The following is a 23,743-nucleotide window of genomic DNA, read 5'->3' as shown; positions in this document are numbered from 1 at the left end:
TTGTAAACTATTAGTAAATCGGAGAAGTGGTATAAAGGTTCACATTAAAACTAGTATCAAAACTTGGTCTAAGGTGGATGATTGTATGGTGTGTGAATGTATTTCAATAAAACTGAATTTAATAAAAACAAAAAAACAAAAAAACAAAAAAAAACAAACAAAAAAAAACTTGGTCTAAGGAAGGAACTTTATATCAGCCTAAAAAAGACAAATATATTAAAAGGACTAAAATTATCTTTTGCAATTTTAGTAAAAAAATATATTTGAGAATTTTTTTAATTTCTCTGAGTTTCCTGAGTTTACATAATGATTTTCAAATAAAAGTTTATAACAGATATTTTTACTTAAATTGGCAAGGTTCAGTACCTCCTTCCTGTTACCATTTTTTCTAAAAGAACTCTTAAAAGATCTCTTTTGTTTTTTCTCAATACATGAATTTTTTTTTTCTTCTAAAATTTTTATTATCCCACTTTGGTCTCTATGGTGTACATTTCCCAATACAAAGTGTTTTTTCCTCCTTTTCAAGGTTCTCCAAATATAGTCAAATTTTATGTCTCCTAGTCATGTAGCTCCACCTGCTGGTCATATCTTAGCATATCATCAAGGTCGACCCAATTTTAACTTTTAATTTCTTTTTTGAGCAATTTTAACTATTTGTCAGAATGGGTATTTCATACCTTTTATTCTTTCTTAGAGGTCTTCAAAACATCAAACAAAAACTTTACTTATTTTTTTAAAAATAGGATAGATAAAATAGGATATACAATTACCATAAAAATCCATTGGACCCTTTTACAAATCTGATACATTATAGGATCTTAGAGATCTTATTTTTCCCATATCTTGAAATGTTTGCTATTTCATCATCCATATAAATTATTACATTATTAATGATTATTAGTTATTAATTATATTAAGTATTAATTGTATCATATATTGTATTATATATTATATATAATACATTGTTAACAATTAATAATTATTATATTATTCATTAATTACTCAAACTGTGAGAGAAATAACTAAATAAGGCAATGAAAGAATAACAGAGAATGTATTAACTGAAAATCTAGTGATGATGGTGAAAATGATCATGCAGGTAAAATCTCAGACTATGAATCTTCAGATGTCAGTCTCCTAGATGGATTTTCTCAAACATAGGAAGTGGTATGTTAACAATATAATTCTGAGAACAAAAAGGAAATAGTGTATTCTTATTCAGTTACTCATTCAAGAGGAGAGGATTTCATCGCACAATACTTTGGAACAAAAACCAGACCATTTTGCTAAAAGGATGTGTTGACAGCATCCTTTCAACTTTTATGATATTTATATTACAGAATTTACTTGATGCAGTTTGTAAGTGGACAATGCTAACATTGAATATGTATATAAAAGTAATTAGATAATGTAGAGAAGGAAAAAATTCATTGTGTTGGAGAACTATAAGAGTCATCCATTAAAGCAAATGAAGTAATTATGTTAGAGTTATTAGATATATATATCATATATATATATATATATATAATATATATATACACATAAATTTTTTTCCCTTTTCCTATGTCCCTATCTTACTTCATATATGTCCAGCACCTGTTAGAAATGCTCTAGTAAGTATTTTCTTCCTCACTAGACTTTCAAGTAAATGACGTCAGTTGGGGTGTTTGCTTTATTTCCTCTGTATCTCATCTGCAAAAGTTATCTAACATATAGATATCTTCAATAAACATTTGTTGAATAAATGACAAAAATAAAAATTTTAGTTTTGAATCCTAAAAAAAACAAAAAAAGAGTCATCCATGGTATTCAGATGGTAAATGGTGATAACTGTTTTACCTGGTATACTGAAGATTAAAGAGTTGTAATGCAGAATGAACATTAGTTGATGCTCCCCAAAATATGTCAAAAGAGGAATATCATTGTTTTAGGTAAAAATAAATACCTTTCTAAAAAAACTGAACACAACTTAAGCCACTCATTTTCAATGTAGTATCCCACTTGGCTCTAGCATTCTTTTCCTATTTAATACACAATCAATTAATAAATTCTTATTATAATGCTAGCTAGTATCCTCACCAAAGTTCTCTATCAGTTAGGCACATGGCCCTTCAGACCTCTTCCATGCAGTCACACAGTGCACCAGCAGTAGTATAATGTATTTTTAAGATTATTGATATCACACTGTTTATGCAGTTAGGTGCTTTTTTCATTCAATCCATCTTACAAACTTTCCCATGTAAATATGTATAGATCTACCTAATTCTTCTCAAACTGCCACATGCTAGTTCAAAATAAGGATGTTACCATTGTTAATTTAACAGCTCCCCCTACTGATGGGCTTTTAAGTAGTTTCCAGCTATCTCTTTAATAAACAATACTACACACATAAAAGTATTTTTCCAAGAACAGAATTTAAGGAGTGGATTTCCATAAGCACACAACTCTGGAGCCAGATCACCCGGTTTCGAGTTCTGGCTCTGCTACTTACAGGCTCTAACTGCAGCAAAATTATTTAACTTCTTTGTGCTTTAGTTTCCTTTTCTGAAAATGGGGGTCACAACAGTAGCCACCTCACAGCTCACATAAAACAGTGCCATGCAAACAGTAAAGGCAATAAATGTTAGTTATTATTGTGAGGTAGATCGTCTACTAATAATTTTATGGACCATTTGTTTTTTCTCCTTTGTGAATTTTCAGTTACTATTTGCCTGTTTTCAATAAGGTCATTTATTTTTTTCTTATTGATATATACGATTTTCTATATATTCTATTAAATTACAAAACCTGCTATATATTTTGCATATATTTTTTCCAAATCTGACACATGTTTAACTTTTTTATGGTCCATTTTATAAAATAAAATAATTTAATTTTGATGTAATCATATTATTCATCTTTTCGAAATGAGTTTTGCATTTTTCTGTTTTATTTAAAGGTCTAATACTTTCAAATATTTTCTTTAATCAATGTGGAATTTAGCTTTGTGAATGAAGTGAAGTGGGGGGGGGCTAGTCTTATTTTTTTCCTAATGAATAGCTATTTTTCCCAATACAATTCTTCCCTCCTCTGATTTGAAATACGACCTTTAATCATAACCAAATTCCATAGAGACACTAGTCTCTTTATGTACTCTCTAATCTGTTCCACTAATCTATGTTTATCCTGCACCATGCCACATTGTTCTATTACCTTTGGAATGTGTTTTGCTATCCAGTAAAGCAAATCTCTTATCTTGTTTTTCTTTTTCAATACTAGTTAAGTCATTCTTATGTATTTATTCTTCCATATAAATTTTAGAACATCTTGAAGAATTCTTTTGTGACTATATTGTATTTTTAAGTAATTTGGAAAAGACTGACGTTTTTATAATATTGAGCATTGATACCCATCATTTATTTACTTATATCTTCTGTTATGTCCTAACTTAAGTAAAATTTCATTATTTTCTCCACAATATACACTTTTTATATTTTATTCCTGGGTAATTTATTTCTAGTATGAATAGAATCTTTTTTACCTATTAGTTATTCTACTTGATTCATGCCAATAATCAGAATAGCTATTCATTTTTTGTTTCCTCTTTTTAAATGTTTTAAGTTTTATCAAAGAAATGCATGTATATATTTTTAAAAAAGTCAAATATTACAGAAAGGCATATAATGACAATTAATAAATCCCTGCCCTGTTCTCATTTCTCAGTTCCCCAACTTAGAGACAAAAATCTTTTATACATGTCAGTTTTTAGTTACTGTGGCCGTTACCTCCATTTTCTTAAGTTTTTATTACCATTTCTTGTTTGATAACATAAGGTGATTTTTGTTGACTCCCTTGCTGTCTCTTTGGCTCTCTTTCCCCACGATATGGTTATATCACTATTTTTAACTCCTTTGTTGGCTACCTTGGTCCCTTTAATACTTTGATACCTAATCCTCTGTTTTATTCTCACAACTACAGACAGAATCTCTGCATCCTATTTCATGTGGATAATAGCACCACTACGATTCCATTTACACTTCCTCCCCACTCTGCCCTACAATCTGTTAACTACACTTATATATTGTCAAGTTTGGTAACATTTGCATTCTAATCTGTAATCACTATTAAGTCTTCCCTGCTTTGTTGAGAGATTGACTCTAAAAACTGAAAAAATCAATATTTACATTATTATGACTATTTAAATACTGTTCACTGAAAAGCAAAGCTTTATGCTCTGATTGGATTTTCCTATCTATGTCTTCAAAGCCTTGATCATGTGCCAATTTTAAATGAATTGCCTCTCTCACACTCCCAGTAACTGTTGTTAATCACGCCACATCTGAGGTTGCTTCATACTTGAAAGCACACTTTTCTTGCACAATATGATATGTTTGCTTTTCCTTGAAGCTTCTGATCATCATTGCTTTTTTAGGGGGAAGAAGAAATGTATGCCTCCTACATCTTGTTCTTAATTTTCTCCAACTTCTTAATCCATCTATTGCTTAAAATTCATTTCATTTTACTCTGTATTCTAACTTGGAAGATCTGTCTCTGATTTTAACCATTCTTGTATGATTATCTCCCCATAAGTTTTAGTTGCCCTTCCTTTCCATTTAAAAAAAAAAAAATGCACTGCGTGTCCTTTAACATTTCCTAAAGTCCATTCTGCTTTTTGTTTTACAGACACGTCGTTTCTCAAAAATTTCTGAGGGTTTTGATAGTTTTAAGTTCTTTTCTGTTCCTGAATTATCTATTTCCTCAGGAGTCTATTTTTTTTTTTCACTTAAGCTTTTTCAATCATACTGCAGGCTTTCAGGAAATGGTGATTTTTAGTGAGACAAGTCTGGGAGCAGGGCTGATCCCTTTGCTCAAGGGTGGGTGAGCCAGTGGGTAGGAATCAGCCATCCTGCTGGGCCCCTGGATGACACAAAGTTAGCAGAGGCTCTAGATACATTCCTTCAGGTGGACAAGGAGCATCACAGTAAGGGAAGTTCATGGTCTGCCACCAGGCCAAGTGGAAGAAAGTGGGCAGTGGGAGCATGAGCCCCTTGCTGAAGGTGCCAAAGGAGAACCACACCACCTATCCTGATGGAACTGCTGCAGCGGGCAAGGGCCTAGTGTTCTCCAACCAGTGCCCAGAGCCCAGGGCCGCAGCAGGCCCCAAGGACCTATCGACCAGACGCACAGACCAACAGATGAAAAGTCGCTGGAACAAATTTAGTTTGTAACTATGATCCTTCACATCTTTAACTATAACCAAGAATAATCTTTTCCCCTCATTTTTATGTGGAACTAATACTGCAAAGCTAAATTATCCTGTTTTTAAATTCTTTCATTTCTTCTTTGTTTGTATCGATTGACTGTTCCAACATTTTTTGCTAACACATACCCCTTCCCTCAAAGTGATCTCAACTTATAATAATTAAAATCCCTGCATGATTTGGCTCATGCATATCATGGACCTCAAGTCTCATTACCACCCCTCCCCACATGACTCCAGCCAGTCTGGCCTCATCTCCTTTCAGGTTCTCAAAAACCAAGTCCTTTTCCCACCTTGGAGCTTTGGTACCTGCTGCTCTCTCTTCCTAAAATGTACTACGTTTGTTTTACTCACAGTTGTTTCATTCTCTCGCTTGTTTCTCAACTCAGTGTACCTCCTCAAGGAGTCCCTCCCTAATCAGTTTTTCCAAAGTGGCTAGTCTAAAGTTACTGGTTTTTCTCACTCTCAACATCCTATATATTTTCTGTATACTACATATTGATAATGTATTTTCTGGATTATTTGTTTATAGTCAGTCTACACCACTACAGTATAAAACAACTGCAAAGACTAACTATTCTATTTACTGCTATACCCACAATACACAGAATAGTCAATCAACAAAAATTTCTTGAATAAAGGATGAACACACACTACAAGCAGATGCTGAATCAGAAATATCTAAACATTTTTTGTAAACAGGTTTAATATTCTCAATGGTAGAATGAATACATCCTCAGAACCAGTTCCAATGGCAAATCCCAGGTTTACTAAACTATAAGAAAAGGAAATTATAATTAGTATAACAGCTGTATATGATATAATATCCTAATGATATATTTAGGAAAATTTATTTAGTATGATCATAACTTACAAAGTCCTAGTTTTACTCTCCTACACACACACCTACACTCACACTCACACCCACCAAACACCCAGGTATATAACAATACTGAGAAGGCAATGCACACTTAAGCCTCTCTAGTTTATAATTACCACACTAGTGCTACATAAGATGTCAAAAATAATTACAATGAAATAATTTAGTCACATCCTTAAGATATATATCATCAAGACTCATAGTTCAAACAATTTCTATTCATTCCCGTCAAAAGCAAAATCCTTCCTAACTGAACATGACTAGTATCAAGGAGGTTGTGTAAACCTGCCCAAGGCCACATACAAGGCTTTTAGTGGCAGACAAGTCTATGACTCAAATCTCCCCTTTCCTGATTCAAGGAAAACCCATCTTCCTGGGATCTGGGAAGCGAACACTGCTGCCCACCAAAGTCCACTCTTCTTTTTGCCCATCCGGCAGGTATAAATGCCTCCCAGAATTCTATCTTTGTCCTTCTCTTCTCTATTTCCACATTCCCACTAGAGACCTCCTACTTTACCTAAAGATGTGTTAACACCATCCTTGTGCTAATGGCTCCAAAATCTTCATAACCAACCCACATTTCTATCCTGACATCCAGCCTCTTATTTACAATTAATTAATTGATACCTTAAAATGCAAATTGAACTCAGTAGCTTCATTCTTGCCTCTCAAACCAGCTCTTCTTTCTATAATCCATAATAGTAACAATATATTCCTAATCAGTCAAGACAAGAGCCAGGGAATCATACTCTTTTCCTCTTCCTTACTGCCCCCACACCTTCCAGCCAACCAGTCAAACCCTGCTGAATTTATCTCCCTAATGTTCCTCAAGTCTCTCTCGACCCCTCAATCCCCTTTACCAGCTATTCAGAGGTATCTAATATCTGGCTAATTTTAAACAAAAGTAATAAAAGAGATTTCCAATTTGGAGTATGCACTAAAATACACAAAAAGACTTTCTAAGCAAACCAACCTATCTTATTAACATCAACCTCAATGAAAAATTCTTCAAGTTAAATTTAAAAATGTAGGAGACTTACTTAAAAGGTGTAAACAAAAATGGTAGAGTAACTTCTTTTTTCTGAGCCATTTTCACCTGGGAACCAAATATGAAAACATTCTATTTTATTATAAACAAGAAAAACATTAATCAGTTACATTTTGAAATAGAAACATCAATTAAAATGATTCTTCAGAGATGATTAAGGACTTTGAAAGTAAACAGAATTTTGTTATTATATTATTTCATAACTATTTAAAGAGAACTTTAATATTAAGCTGAGACTTAAGCATGCCAAGCCTGCAAAATAGTATACTGTAATGCAATTAAAACTGTACTAAATATAATTCTTAAAAAAAAAATGTCAACCTGTATTAACAGTGTTAAGAATAACCAAATTTTCAGTTAAAGGCCCATGCCTTTAAGTTCTTAATGTATACGATAATGTAAATGGAATAACAAGAAATATTGCAATCTTTATTTCTACTTCTATGGGACAAATCGCATTCTCATACAGACTTAGCAGCTAGTCTTCATAAGCATATGTGGTGATCTTCAGATTAGGGACATGCCTTAAAGGTAATTCTACACTCTCAAATTGACTTATGGAAACTGCACCTCAGAAATGTGAATCTTTATGACACTAGTCAAATACACAAAACTTAAAGATAATTCATTATAGGAAATCATTTATTAAAAGTAAAATTAAATTATTTCACTTAATATATTTGACTTTTAAATTGCAGTTTTTCTTTACCACAATTAAAAATTCATTAATTATATAAAAAATTGCACTGTTTTCTGCTTTTATGTGTCTTTTTTTACCTTAAACTGTTCAAGAATCTGCCCTGCATTTGCAAACATGCTCTCTGCTTTGAAGAGATCAGTGTTGTTAAGATAATCCACAGGTAGGGTTCCCTGCAATAATAAAGAATGACTTAATATTAGTATCAACAAAGCTCAGGCTATTCATATAAAACAAAAGAGACTCACAAAGGAAGCAATAAAGATAAGACATAAGAATCAATAAATCACTAGAATTAAGAAAAATCTTTTTTAAAACCATAACTGAAAGATGTTCTATGATTTTCTCACAAAGTGCACGTGATACTGACACACAGAAAAGATTAGGTACTTTTCCAGAGGACATAATAATAGCAAATGGTGGAGCTGGGATATAAATACAGGCAGTTTGAATCCAGAACACAAATTAGTACACTGTAATGCTACACTATAAATTTTATTACCATTACCAATCAAAATATAATACTAGAATACAAAAGAAGGGATAATATCAAAACCTCCTTTGTTATTAACATATAAATATACCAAATACATTTTAAAAGCACTTTGAACAAAATAAGGATCGGAGTATGCTAGATATCCTGCTCTAGGGAAAAAAAGGTAACTACGATGATAGCATAATCATTTCTGGAGATAACATAATCATCATGATGAAGGCAGGTAGAAGTTTGCCTCACCTGGCCGAATGCACAATGTAATGACAGTTTTGTTGTTTATTTTAAAATTACTGACTCCTTACAAAAGACCTTTCCTCAACCAGAGTTCAAGTCTCTTGAGGCAGGTGCACATTCTGTAGCACTTGGGCTGCTCTCCCATTTACATAATTTACCACCTTTGTGTGTCTGTTTCTTCTTCCAGAAAATGGAAAGCACAGGGTTGTTGTGAAAATTAAATGAGCTCATATATGTAAGGTGTCTAGCCAAATACTCAAAGATAAATTGTTTCTCTGCCTTTCCCCCTATTATCCCTGTTCTAGTTTGCTAATGCTGCAGAATGCAAAACACCAGAGATGGATAGGCTTTTATAAAACGGGGGTTTATTTCACTACACAGTTACAGTCTTAAGGCCACAAAGCGTCCAAGGTAACACCTCAGCAATCAGGTACCTTCACCAGAGGATGGCCAATGGCATCCGGAAAACCTCTGTTAGCTAGGAAGGCAGCTAGCGCCTGCTCCAAAGCTCCGGCCTCAAAATGGCTTTCTCCCAGGACGTTCCTCTCTAGCAAGCTTGCTCCTCTTCAAAACATCACTCCCAGATGCACTCCATGAGTTCTCTCTCTCTGAGTCAGCTCATTTATATAGCTCCACTGATCAAGGCCCACCCTGAATGGGCGAGGCCACACCTCCATGGGAACATCTCATCAAAATCATCTCCCACAGCTGGGTGGGGAACATTCCAACAAATCTAACCAGCACCAAAATTTCTGCCCCACACAAGACCACAAAGATAATGGCATTTGGGGGACACAATACACTCAAACTGGCACAATCCCTAAACATCATCTCCTTCAAACCTTTTCTGATTCACAGCACAAGGCACCATATCTTACCAGAATACATTTGTTCATTAAATTATAATTTAAGGTTTTTTGATTGCAAAGAACAAGGTCTTAACCACCAGCTCTATGAAACATTTGCACTCTAGGCAATGTATTGTGTATCATATTTTTTCCAAACAAAAACCAGTGAGGTAAGTTAGATTTATTATTCCCACTTAATAGTTGAAGAGTCCAAGACCCAGAGAAGGGTTTTGCGTAAGGTCACTGTGCCAGTTTGAATGTATTATGTCCCCCCAAACGCCATTATCTTTGATGCAATCTTGTGTGGGCAGACCTATCAGTGTTAATTAGATTGTAACTCTTTGAGTGTTTCCATGGAGATGTGTCCCACCCAACTGTGGGTGATGACTGATTGGATAATTTCCATGGAGGTGCTGGCCCGCCCATTCAGGGTGGGAGCACTAGATAAGATCAGAAAGAAGGAGCACGCTGCTACACCCCAGAGGGACACTTTGACGAATGCACTGGAACTGAGGAGCTTCAGCTTACAGAGACATTTTGGAGACGGCTTTTGAAAGCAGACTCTTGCTCTGGAGAAGCTAAGAGAGGACAAACACCCCAAGAGCAATGAAGACTGACATTTTTGAGGAACTGCAGACTAGAGAGGAGTGTCCTGGGAGAAAGCCATTTTGAAACCAGAACATTGGAGCAGATGCCAGCCACGTGCCTTCCCAGCTAACAGAGGTTTTCCAGACACCATTGGCCATCCTCCAGTGAAGGTACTGGATTGCTGATGTGTTACCTTGGACACTTTATGGCCTTAAGACTGTAACAGTGTAGCCAAATAAATCCCCTTTATAAAAGCTGATCCATTTCTGGTGTTTTGCATTCCAGCAGCATTAGCAAACTAGAACAGCAGGCATCCTTGTCTTGTTCCTGACCACTACAATAGGAACTAGGCTTAAGTATAAAAAAAAAATATGGTCCTTGGTAGAACTATTGAATTGCTGTATCTACCAAGATTGAAGTTCACCTAAGTCTGGATTTCCTCTTATGTGAGCTAATTTATAACTTAATTTTAAAGCCAGATTTAAATAGAGTTTTCTGGGACGTGCAGTTGAAAACTATCATGCTCTTGAGCCTCAGTAAAAGATATCTAACAGATGAGTATCAAAATTTACACTCCCGTAAATTAAGAGTTTATTTAAAATGAGCAGTTCAGAAAGTGTATGGAAGAGACACAGATTGGAGCAGAAGCAGACAGCATGGCAAGTAATGAAAAAATAAATAAAAAGTAGAAATCTAAAAGTGGTAAGGTAAGTATAATTAATCCAAGAAAGAAATGAATAATCATAGCCAAGAATAAAGGAGAAAATAGATAATATTCAAAAAGGCGAAAACCAAAGTGCTGATTAAAGCCAGACAAGGAGCATATTACTAGCTGGTGTAATAACTATGGTGGGTCACACTCAGCATTCTTTAAAAAAAAAAAAAAGATATAATTATAAATATGAGAGTATATTGCACAGTGAGAGTAAGGAACTTTTGGTGAAACTTGTTTCAGTTATACTGACACACAAATGACTACTGGAGTAATATTTACTTGTCAGAGTTTCTGAAAAAGATGACTATTTTTCAAAAGTCAGTTTGATTTTGAAGAGCAAATAAAAAGGGTCTGGTTGAAATGGATAGCTTTTGTTTTTTGGCATTTAGGTATCCAGTTCCCATTTTTAACAGCACTGACATGTCCTGTTGAGAAACTTCCCCACTGCTTATAGCAGAGTAGATCTGTAATAAAGGGTCCTGCCCTCCCTTATTGAAGAGTAGACAGATAACCCGGCCTAGCCAGCCAAATGGTCATCACTTAGAATTTGACTCTTAAGGGTCAAGGACCAAAACTAAGCGTGATGCTACTCTCTCCTGGTGTCGGTGTCCTGAGCAAACCAGCCCTGACACAAGACCATGACTGTGGTTCCTTCTTCCTGATCTCCAGAGCTCTCTTGGTTCCTGCCCATTTCCAAGCCTGGTTTTTTGGTATGCCTTTGATTCTGCAAACCTTCAGTATCTGTTCAATAAATTCCTTTTAACTACTTGCGATCAAAAGTTATTTATACATTCTCATCACATAACTAAAATATAAAGATATAAGTTTATAGAGACTTTTAGAAAATAAAAATAAATAAAAGCTACTAGGCTAGCCCTCCATGTTTTAAATGACACATTCACAATCAAGAAGCATTACGTGTAGAAAGGAATATACAGGAAAACACAGTTTTAAATGCAATCAAAGATTATACAGAAACAAATACATATAAAAGTGTAAATTTTACTGTGCAATTTTTTCTATACTGAGAATTGATAATAAAATTTTACTCCTTACCACTGAATTAAGGGGAAAGGGAACTCCAATAAGAGAAGCCATCAATGGTGCAATATCAGCCTACAAACAGAAAAAGTTCAATACTATGAAGTCTACAGGTATCAACAAGGAAATCAGATTAATCCAACTATACTTTGGGATATAACCATGATATTTTCTATAACCCATTAACTTCAAAACATTTATTTAACACATACAGATTTTGAACTCTAAAACTGTTATTATCGAAAGGTACATGAACCAACGAAAAATAATTTTGAAAGAAACCATTAAAGGTCCCAAATGTAAAACATCCTATTACAAAGAATCAATTACTTATTCTATTAGCTAAGAACTTGGCCATTTTATATAACAGTTTTTCAGTATTATGCAAAAGGATGCCTTAACTGGACAAAAGATGAATAGCAACAGTGGACTTTAACTGGAGAAAATGCATACATTAACTAAAGAAAGAATCTCTCAGAAGGAGGTTTTGTCAACAGTGAAGTCTAGGAAAGAGATAAGCCAGCAAAGAGGTTCTTTAGGCAAAAGATTCCAAATACCATTTTATTATCTCCCGTTATAGTCCAATTTCTCAGAAGAATTGTTCATGCTTTCTGCCTCCATTTCCTCATCTCCCCACCACTCCTCAGCCCATTGTAACTTGCTCTGACCCCGTCATACCATAGACTACCCTCCCTAAGAGAACAACCTCCACTTTCTAAATAAAATTGATTGTTTTTTTATTAGTCCTTATAATTTCTCAGGTAGTAAAGGGCTTGGGAGTCAGAATACCCAGTTTCAAATCCTTGCTTATAATCTATAAAACCTTCGGCAGGTTATTTAACCACTCCAATGTCTCAGATTCCTTAACAGTTAAAAATAACAATAAAAGTTTCTCCCTTAAAGAGTTATGACACAATTAAATGAGATATAACTTATAAGGTTTCAGCCACATAGTAAGCATGCAATTAATGGTGGCTACTGTTGTTGACATTGTAGTTATTATTTTACTACTAAACCTCTCAGCAGCACTATGTACAACATTCTTTTTTGAAACTCCCTCTTCTCTTGCCCTTGTCACCCCACCCTGCTCTGCTGAGTTCTTCAATCTCACTAGCTGCTCCTTTACAGACAGCTTGTCTAGTCAGTCCCCCATTTAAAGTTGGAGTTCATCCAGTTTGGTCCCAGGCTCTCAATCCTTCTTACTTTTTACCACCAGGACTGTGTTTACAGGACTGTGTTTACTAAGTACCATCCCCCAGAAACCAAAAGCCTCCTAAACAGTTTCTCCTTTCCCCAGAATCTGCTTCTGGCCTCCTCCAATCTGTTCTCCACACTGCAGCCAGAGGAATCTTTTCACAAAAAATCAGAGCATGTCACTCTCCAGGCTTCACAAACTTCAAAGACTTCCCCCAAGCTCTTAGGATAAAGTCTGTAAGATCCATAAGGCCCTGTGTGGTCTGGTGCCTACCTTCTTCTGCCTCACATTGTACCAGTCTTGATTGCTTTGTACATCAGCTGTCTTTAAGATCCTTTACTATATCACGTACTGTCTGACCACAGCTCTGTGCACGTGCCATTCCCTCTGCCTAGAAAGCCCTCCTCCTACCACCTTGGTCTGGTCAACTTCTGCTTATTCTTCAGTCAGCTTATCCTCAATTTCTCAGGAAGCCTTTTCTGATAATACCATTACCAGCTACATCCACTCTACAGTCTCATGGCTTCACAGGCCTCTTGTAGTACTTATAATAGCTGTAATTTTACATTTATTTGTACGAGTATTCGATCAGTGTCTGTCTCACCCCTAAACTGTAAGCTCCCAGGGCAGGAACTATGTCTGCTTTTATGCCCTTACACTTAGCACAGTGTTTAAATACACTGCAGATGCACAACCATGTTGGTGGAAAAAAAAAAAGAATGAATAAAGAAATTCTCATCTCCTAATGCAGATCTGAATGCAGGAGTATAAGCTAACAGATTTCGTGTATTCAGATAGCAATAGCCAAATTCACATTCAATTTCTGGTTATGATCCACTCTGTTTGTGAGTAAAAGATTTCTTGTTATGTGGTCTTCAGTTATTCCTGTCCCTTTGATAGTGATTTCCCACTGTAAATTAATAAATTAGCATTCTGATTTTATACATTTTCACAATTACTTGTATAATATGCATCAACCAGGGAGAAGAAACTGTTCATGTTATGTCGAGAAAAATCAAGCTTCTGCAATAGCAGAACTTAGACCCTTAGACCCTAGACCTTGGTGTATCCACCACACTAAAAATGTCAGTTGTGAGGTGACTTAGAAAAGGCAAGATACTCCTGCCACTTTGGATGCCATATCCCAACAATGCCAATAATGCCATCTCCAAACAGTGAAGTGATTTAAGTAGTCATTCAACAATGACAATTCTGTGCTTCATATTTACAGATATGACCACGCATTTTCCTGCAATAGAGGGTTTCTAGTTGAGTAATCTACACTCTTGATCTGTGCTGAAAGTAACTAAGCAAGGCAACCATGATAAGAAATCACAGAAATTTAAGAGGCATGCAAATTTCAATTTACACAACAATTCTTTAATTATCCAGTGTCATGTAGACGGAGTCTTCTTTTAGTTTCACTTGAGGCTCTTTTATTTTGCCACAAGAAAGACTTCTTGTGCTAACATTTTTTAATTAAAAGTATTCCCTTTGTGAAGACTGCTGCTGCAAAGGAGGGGCTAGGTCTCCCTATAATTGTGCCTAAGAGCCTCCTCCCAAATACCTCTTTGTTGCTCAGATGCGGCCCTCTCTCTCTAGCTAAGACAACTTGGCAGGCGAAATCACTGCCCTCCCCACTACTTGGGATCAGACATCCAGGGGAGTGAATCTCCCTAGCAACGTGGAATATGACTCCCAGGGAGGAATGTAGACCCAGCATTGTGGGATGGAGAACATCTTCTTGACCAAAAGGGGGATGTGAAAGGAAATGAAATAAGCTTCAGTGGCAGAGAGATTCCAGAAGGAGCCTATAGGTCACTCTGGTGGGCACTCTTACACACAATATAGACAACACTTTTCAGGTTCTAGTGAACTGGAGTAGCTAGCAGTTAATACCCGAAACTATCAAACTACAACCCAGAACCCATGAATCTTGAAGACTACTGTATAAAAATGTAGCTTATGAGGGGTGACAATGTGATTGGGAAAGCCATACGGACCACACCCTTTTTGTCTAGTTTATGGATGGATGAGTAGGAAAACGGGGGAAGGAAAAAAACAAACAAACAAAGGCACCCAGTGTTCTTTTTTACTGTAATTGCTCTTTTTCACTTTAATTATTATTCTTGTTATTTTTGTGTGTGTGGTAATGAAGGTGTCAGGGATTGATTTTGGTGATGAATGCACAACTATGTAATGGTACTGTGAACAATCAAATGTACGCTTTGTTTTGTATTACTGCATGGTATGTGAATATATCTCAATAAAATGAATTAAAAAAAGTATTTCCTTTGGTAACTGAAATGTTTAGAAAATCTATATTATTATTATTAATACATCTATTTTCTCAGATTTGTCTAAACTTCTTATAGAGATAAAATTAAATTTTTGATTAAGTTGGAAATGTATACCTGATTGACATCTTGTCTCTTCCAGTTCTCCAATTTCCATTCTGAAAGGCAAAATCAGACATAGGATCTGATGATGGAGTTTTTAAAAAACATTTGATTATTATAAATGGGCAACGCTTGAGGGAAAAACATAAGTACTAAAAACATTTCTATCTTTTAAGCCAAGTTTGAATTAAAATGGTACTCAAGAAAGCAGAAGTGCATATTTTTAAGGAAGAAATTTAAAATAATATCCAGAAAGCAAATATTTCATGTTTTTTGCGGTGATACATTAAAACTCTTAAATTCTCTTTTGGAGATAACTGTTTCAAACATCAAAAAGTTAGAAAAGGGAAGATGAAGGTAAAGGGCACAATTAACAACTGTCAGCATGATCACAACTAATTACAATTGTCTTCAGAGAGTTATTAAGGCAAATGATAGTCCTTTAAGACAATCCAAAAAGTTTTTTTTTTAATGGAAGCTGCTTGCAAACTATTTGAAACTGTACCTCCAATACCCCAACAGTCATTAACACAACAGTGTTAAAATAGTATATCACTATTAAAGCTGCCTTCAGAGATAACTTCATTTACCTATCTCTCTACAAAGTCGGATATTTCAGTAAACAGTAATCAAAACTGGTGACTATGACCATGTCTTCAGGATATACTACGGCTTTAGGATATATTACCAAAGTCTTCTAACTTATTTTTACAATAGAATTTCCTTTAATAATCTAAAAAATTTAAAAATATGTTCCTGCTTCTACTGGGATTTTCTATGATTTCTAGTCAGTTACAAAAAATTCACAATAATCACCAGAGGAAGAAAAGTATGTTTATCCCCTTTCTCTATAACTTATGACAATCAAAATTCACATGAGAAAAAAAATACATTCCTTCTGTGATGATTCTTAAAGTCATGTGACTCTAAATCATTAATTCACTGACAAATCAGATGCCTAAATAAAGTTATATCTCCCAAGTATAAACATACTCTTTAACCTAGCTTCTAGTTAGACGTAATCTAATCCACTTGCCACAGAGCAGCCAGAAAGTCAGCTACCTACAACAAACTGGAATCCTGGCAGTGCTCTACTTACTACCCTTTAAGGACATAGCAATGTACTGGGAATTCATTTGTTCCTTACCACAGCCCCTGATATCCCCGGCTGAACCTCTCCAGCCTCTCAACATGGTTTCCTCCTACCTACAGTGCTCAAGCCACATTAGCTTCTGTTCCTCGAACAAGCTAAGCTCTTTCCATTTTATGCCTCTGCATTTGCTATTCCCTCTGCCTGTAACACTCTTTTGCTGTCTTTCATATGACTGGCTCATTGTGAATATTGTAAACAGAGGTACTATTAGCCCACCCTACAAAATGTAACCGACTCCACGAGGGAGACTTCTGGGGTACTGCAAATCTTGTATATGTGGATCTGCGTGGTGTCTATGCAGGGTATACACATGTAAAATTCCTCAAGCTGTATGTACGTTTAAGATGAGTGCACTTTACCTACTTTACTGAATATCTCAATAGAAAAGTGGGGAAAATAAGAAGCCCACTCCTACCTCCTCTAAGCTGTTTTATCATTATCACCCTAATTTCCTTCAGAACAGTTACCATAATCTATAACTTTTGTTTATAATTTTATTGTCTCTACTAGTATGGTAAGCTCTGTGAAAGCAAGAACTATACCAAATAGATAAAGTAGATGAAAAGAAAGTACTCTAGATTCTTTTCATTTTATGCTTAAATAAATCCGGAAATATCTGGCCCTTTGTCAAATGTCCCTTGGGGACCTGCAATTTGGCATGATGCACTCAACAACTACTGACAATTTTATAAGAAAAGCCCTATTAAAAATGTACCACTATTTGTTGAAAATATGTTTTTGAGCATATTACTGATTGTGCTCTTCTGCATTCATGCGGGTCCAGAGTATAAATATCTCAGAACCATATCTAGCACTTTATCTAATGGATATATCTTGTGGATACTGTGAATTTTGTAACTGTTATAGTATGTTCTCTGTTAGGTTGGAAAATCGCAAAAAAAATTTATGACTTATCTCTAAGAAACCTTACTTTTCTTATTTATCTTATCATTATTTACTTTACCTCCCATTTTAATTAATTAATTAATTTTTAAATGTCTTGATAAATGATTACCAGCAATGATGTGGTGGTAAATGTTTAACAGCTGGCTCCCCGAGAAGAGAAAAAACCAGACAAACCAACAACAAAAAAAATCCCTTGATTTTATCATTTTCCCATTTCTGTGGCACAAAAACTCTTACCATTGTCAGTTTACTGAATATTTGCCAATTCGCTCATGTGAGCCAAAATAAGTTAGCTCCAGCATACTGCTATTACCCACTTTTGAGAAAATAAGCAAAATGCATAGGAGTCACTATTCTACCATAAAAAAGAAAATCAACTTATTTTCAACATTAGAGAACATAAAAAATAAACAAGGTATTAAAAACACAGCATTACGCTAAAAAAAAAAAAAATACTGTGATGTCATAATGATATCAGTGAGTACCCTACATGGTTCTTTACAAAGATCATGAATATATTTCAATGTCTCCATGAATAAAAACAGTTATAATAAACCTATCAAAGGAAATAAGAATAAAAAGAAAAGCATTTTGTGGTCCTTTACCGACTTTTAAAAAAGAATCTTTTGGGAGTCCAGAAATAAACCCATACATTTATGGTCAACAATTTTCAACAAGGAATCCAAGATAATTCAATGGGGGAAAGAATAGTCTTTCCAACAAATGGTGCTGGGACAACTGGATATCCACCTGCAAAACAATTAAGATGAACCCCTATACCTCCCTTGACATATAAAATTAACTCAAAATGGATCAAAGACTTAAATATGAGCTAAAATTGTAAAACTCTAACAAGAAAATATAGGTGTAAATGATCATAACCTTGGATTAGGCAATGCTGTCCTATATATGACACCAAAAGCACAAGTATCCAAAATAAAAATTGAAAAATCGTACTTACACAAAGCTAAAAACTTTTGTGCTTCAAAGAACAGTATAAAGAAATTGAAAAGACTGCACTAAATGAGAGAAAATATTTGCAAATCATACCTATGTAAGGGCCTAGTATCCAGGAATATATAAAGAACTCTAATAATGAAACAATAAAAAGACAAATAGGATTTGAATTAGACATTTCTCCAAAGATATACAAATGGCCAATACCCAAATGAAGTTATTAGCCATTAAGGAAATGCAAATCAAAACCAAAAGGAGATGCTATTTCACATCCACTAGAATTAATATAACCAAAAAAGACTGACTATAACACATATTGGTGAGAATATGTAGAAACTGAAGGTGGGTAATATACATTGCAGATGGTAATATAAAACGGTGCAGCAGCTTTGGAAAAATTCTGTAAATATTAAACAGAGAGTTATCATATGACCTATCCATTCCACTCCACACCCAAAAGAAATGAAAACATATGTACATACAAAAATTTGTACACAAATGTTCAAAGCAGCACGTTTCATAATAGCCAAAAACTGGAAACAACCCAAATGTCCATCAAAAGATGAAAGGATAAACAAAATGTTGTATATACGTAATGGAATATTATTCACCCATAAAAAGGAGTGAAGTTCTGATACATTCTACAACATGGATGAACCTTGAAAACATTATGCCAACTCAAAGAAGCCAGATACAAAAAGCCACACAGTGTATGACTCCATTTATATGAAATGGCCAGAACAGGCAAATCCATAGGGACAGAAAATGGATTAACAGTTATCAGGATCTGGGGGAAAGGGGGAATAGATGGGGCTGCAATGGATAGGGGGTTTCTTTTGGAGATGAATGAAATTAGTGGTGATGGATGCACCATCTTGTGAATATACTAAAAAACCAATGGATTGTATACTTCAAAAATGTGAACTTTGTGGTATGTGAATTATCTCCAATAAAAAAAAATTTTTAATAGAAACAGATTCTAAGGAACTGTTATTATATAAATCAAAGAGTCCTCTATGGCACTGGCTGTGAGTCAGAATTCCTGGAGAAGGTTTTAGAAAGAAAATTTCTAGGCCCCACACAGCCTTATAGAATCAAATATCCAGTGGCAAGGTCTAGAAATCCGTATTTTTAACAAGTGCTTTGGATGATTTTGATGCAACTGCTCCAGAGAAAGGCATTTGAGAGGAATTTATTTTGTCTGATTGGAAAAAAAAACTTTGGAACTCTGAACAAAACTTACCTTACAAGACAAACAAAGTTCCAGAGAAAAGAACTTTTCTTCATGGACTGAGAGGCAACGGAAACTTAGGCAACACAGAGAGCCTACAAAAATACTAGAGACAGGACAAATCCTGATCTCCAGTTGCAAAATATCAATTGTGACACAATTCTTTTAAAAAACAATACAGATAAATGTTTATACCTTTCAAAAATGCATCATCGAACAGTTGAGCTGATACTTTCTGGGGATATTTGATTCCAGCTCCCCAAGTGACTAAAGGAGTTAAAGTCTCTGAAGGATGACCAGCCCCATGGGAACCTAGAGATAAGACACCAAGAGTAATACGAAAATTACATAAGAATTAACTTACAGCTAAATATTTCTTATTCATTTTTTAAATGTTGTTTTAAACAGCTGATCCATAAATAGCTAATTCTAGTCACCATACTCACAAATACTTACAGTATAACAATTAGTTTGAAAAAGATTTCCATAAAGCAAATCAAAACATCAAACAAACAGGCAAAAACACACACACACACAAAAACCACACACAACAAAAATGCTTGAGTGGAATAAAACAGAAGCCAAAAAAACAAAAAACAGAAAAAAACACACACACAAGAAAACAGAACAACTGCTGAGTGACTCTATCTGAAAGAAGAACCACCACCAAAACAGCATCATTATATAAATTTCACCTGATTTGTAACTGTAATTACATCTAACTTCCAAATAAACTTTATGAACAAAATACTAAAGTGAAAAAGAAAGTAGTAGTAATACATAGATACATCTACCACAAAGGCCTTTTCTCTCTGCTAATACATGGGGAAAGTCAATTACCGTTTCTTATGGCAAAAATCTTAAAACATTTTCAGAATATAGAGAACATGACAAAACTTTAATGAAGCATGTTTAAGAAGAGTGATTCCCTATTTCTAAATTAAAATATTTTATAATACAAAGATGTCACTTTTCTCAAATTAATTTAGAGTTTTTAAAATTCCAATTAAAACTTCCAGTTGGGAAATGCTGGGGAAGATATGGGGGGAAGGGGGTTGAGGAGTTAACAGTCATTATAAATTTATTCTGAACAAAGAAATAGCCAAAAATATCCAAGATTTTTTTCTTTAAAGATGGGGAGGGGCTTATTTTGTTACACCATAGATAATTTGGGGATGTCCATCACTAAAGCATAAATTATTCTATCTTAATATATACCATAATAAACAATAGGAAAAGATTTTTTAATTGTATAGAGTATGGATGCACTGTAATACAGACATTAAAATCACGCTTTCATGGTTATTGATAACATGGTTAAATAATCAAGATACAAATAGAAAAAAAACCTTATATACCAACTAACTTAATATTTAGACATATAAGGTTTTTAGGAAGTTTAAACCTGCACACTCGTTCCCTCACTCCAACACATGGATAGATGGATGTATAAATGGATGAAAGGATGAACAAACGGAGGATGAACAGATGGAGGATGGAAGAATGGAAGGGAGGGAGGGAGGAGGGAGGAAGGAAGGAAGGAAGAGAGGGAGACTAACTTATGCAGGATATATTCAGCAAGGTGGTGATACAAGAATCCAGAAGCTAGAATCCCTTGGCAGAGCTAGAACCCTGGTGACCTACCTGGCATGAGTGGGAGACATGAGTGGGAGCCAGAGCAGTGCCCAAATCAAAAAGAATAGGGGAGAGCTCCTTTGAGGAGTAACCACCCATGCTTGGGGCCAGCAGTCTAGGCCAGGTCTCTTCTGGAGAGGAGGACAAGGTTTCTGGATCCTTTTCTGCCAAGAAGCCCTTGAAAAAGGTAGAACCTTTCTCACAGGAGTTCTATATTGTTATCTGGGAATACAAACCTCACCTTTGCCTTAGGTTGTTCTCTGTACGTTCTCTTCCCTATCTAGGGTACAATTTCAAGTCTGAAGTTCCTCAATAACACTATCTGATTATTATCATTTCCTTTTGCCATCACATACAGTTAATTCTAGGTAGATAAGTGACAGGTACTTTTTTTTTTCTTTTCCACATTTTTTATACCTTCTCAATCTCTAAATAACGATATATTTCTTTTATAGTTAGGAAAAGGATTCTTAAAATAAGACAAGCCTTTTTTGAGTTAATGTTTTAAGCATATAATTATTATGTGCCAAATACTTTGTATATACTAATACATCTAATTATCCAGTATTATAAGACCTTTGCAAGATATATTTACCACTACTTTCATTGTAAGCTACATAGCATTTAAGACAGACTAACCCCAGTCGGTCATTCCATGATCAGAGGTAAAGATAAATGTTGTTTTCCCATCATTTCCATAAAAATGTTTAAATAGGAACACAATTTCTTTCACTCCGTTATCAACTTTTTTAATATTGTCCTTGTATTCCCTATTTTAAAAAGAAATAGGAGAGCAAATTAAATTACATTAATTTGGAGAAATCACATGTATTCACTGTGGACTCTCCGCATTCAGAGAGACTCTCTGCATTAACTCTTGAAATGCTTTAGATTCATCTTTAATATTTTTAAATCAGAGCTCCTTAGATTTTCAAAATAATTATTTTTCTCTTTAAAGAAGCAAAAAACTTAAGATAGCTTTCAGATGTGCTAAAAGGAGGGTATTAATTAGCAAATACATTTTGATGAATCTTTTTTAAATCCCAAATGCTATAATATGATGACTTTTAAGTTCACATCTCTCATAACACAAACTATATTTATATTGTTCTTGCCACATTAATAGGTAAGTATTACTGCTTTAAATATAGAATATTTTCATCCCTTAAGTTGTTGGTAATATAAAATATGATAATAGTTTGAACAACTGAGCTATTTGAATAATATATTTAAGTTTTCTTAGAGTTGAACAAAGTTGGCTAGGTATGAATCCATCAAATGAACCAGCGCATCATGTTAAGAAAGGGGAACAGGAGATATTAATTCTTAACACTGGCAGCTACCCCAAAAGACTTACAGTTACAGTTAGGTTGATCTAACCAAATTCAAAATAAAGAATAAGTGTATATCATGGATATTTCCCTTTATTTTATGGCCTGTAAAAGTGAGAAAAAATATTTCCTGTTGTATATAAGGAGTGCTACTGAAATAAAGTACACAAAAACTTTATATAAGTATTCGCTAGATACAATATCGATTAAGTGGAACATACACAGATTTTTTTCTGCCTTTATAAGTGAAAATTATGGAATATATATATATAGGATAAATTTTACTTATATTAATGTGCAGTCTCACTCAGGCACATGAGATTTTAACTACTATATCACATTATGTCTCATATAATTGAGAACCTATTTTACATTACAGCAGTTTTAAAATATTAGTTCTGCCACTATAATTACAAAACAAACATCATAAATACCCTAAAAATTCAAACAGAACAGCTGTTTTCTTCAAAAGATGGTATCAAACCCAGCATTAAAATTACCTTGATGATGGTCGGTGAGCATGTCCGTTTGTATCTATTCCTAATAAATGCAAGAAAAAAACTATCTTCTCTTCATTTATCTTAGAAAACAAAGACTGGTTGTTTCTGGCAGCATGAAAGAAGTCCTATATGTAATAAATCAGAAGAAATTTTAGTTCATGTATTTTGTTTAAAAAAATAATTCTAATGAGAACATTCAATTAAGTTTATACACATATATACTTAACTATAAAATTAAATTACCTCACAGTGTTTAAATTTGTCCTGAGGACCTACCAAACAAAAAGGCCTTATTTTCACTGCAGATATCTATGCTCAAATAATTATTGAGCTATTTTCTGTATTATAACTAGCACCTAAAAAAGTTATAGACAGGAGAGCTTGTTTTCACGAAGTTTCATACCATTGTAGATCACAAATCTAACAATAAAATGCAGCAGAATGAAAAAATATATTGTCAAGAGAAAAAATAAAACATTAATAGTGGTAACAAGTTAAAAACACTTTATTATTTTAAATATATTCAGAGTTGGACCACTTCTCATTGTCCAGTCTGCTACCGCCCTAATCCAAACATAATCTTTCATTTGGAATATTGTGAATAGCCTCCTACTACTTCCTTTGCCCCAACTAGAACCCTTTTTTCAAAT

At 34.4% G+C, this 23,743-nt stretch overlaps 1 protein-coding gene across 3 annotated transcripts in view; it reads right to left on the bottom strand.

The window, feature by feature from the left end:
• Window positions 1-23,743, bottom strand: part of LOC119511112 (GPI ethanolamine phosphate transferase 1) — a 146,773-nt gene that overhangs the window by 110,592 nt on the left and 12,438 nt on the right. For all 3 annotated transcript variants that reach the window (XM_037805542.1, XM_037805543.1, XM_037805541.1), the window contains exons 5-11: window positions 23,094-23,218; window positions 21,902-22,032; window positions 19,823-19,939; window positions 15,396-15,436; window positions 11,802-11,861; window positions 7,945-8,037; window positions 7,160-7,215 (exon numbers count right to left, since the gene is read on the bottom strand). In XM_037805542.1, the coding sequence (XP_037661470.1) occupies window positions 7,160-7,215; window positions 7,945-8,037; window positions 11,802-11,861; window positions 15,396-15,436; window positions 19,823-19,939; window positions 21,902-22,032; window positions 23,094-23,218 (623 nt within the window). The remainder of the gene's footprint in view (window positions 1-7,159; window positions 7,216-7,944; window positions 8,038-11,801; window positions 11,862-15,395; window positions 15,437-19,822; window positions 19,940-21,901; window positions 22,033-23,093; window positions 23,219-23,743) is intronic.

This window comes from Choloepus didactylus, chromosome 16 (genome assembly GCF_015220235.1).
Source record: "Choloepus didactylus isolate mChoDid1 chromosome 16, mChoDid1.pri, whole genome shotgun sequence".
In the NCBI taxonomy this organism is placed as follows: domain Eukaryota; kingdom Metazoa; phylum Chordata; class Mammalia; order Pilosa; family Megalonychidae; genus Choloepus; species Choloepus didactylus.
This window is presented reverse-complemented; position numbering and strand designations above follow the sequence as displayed.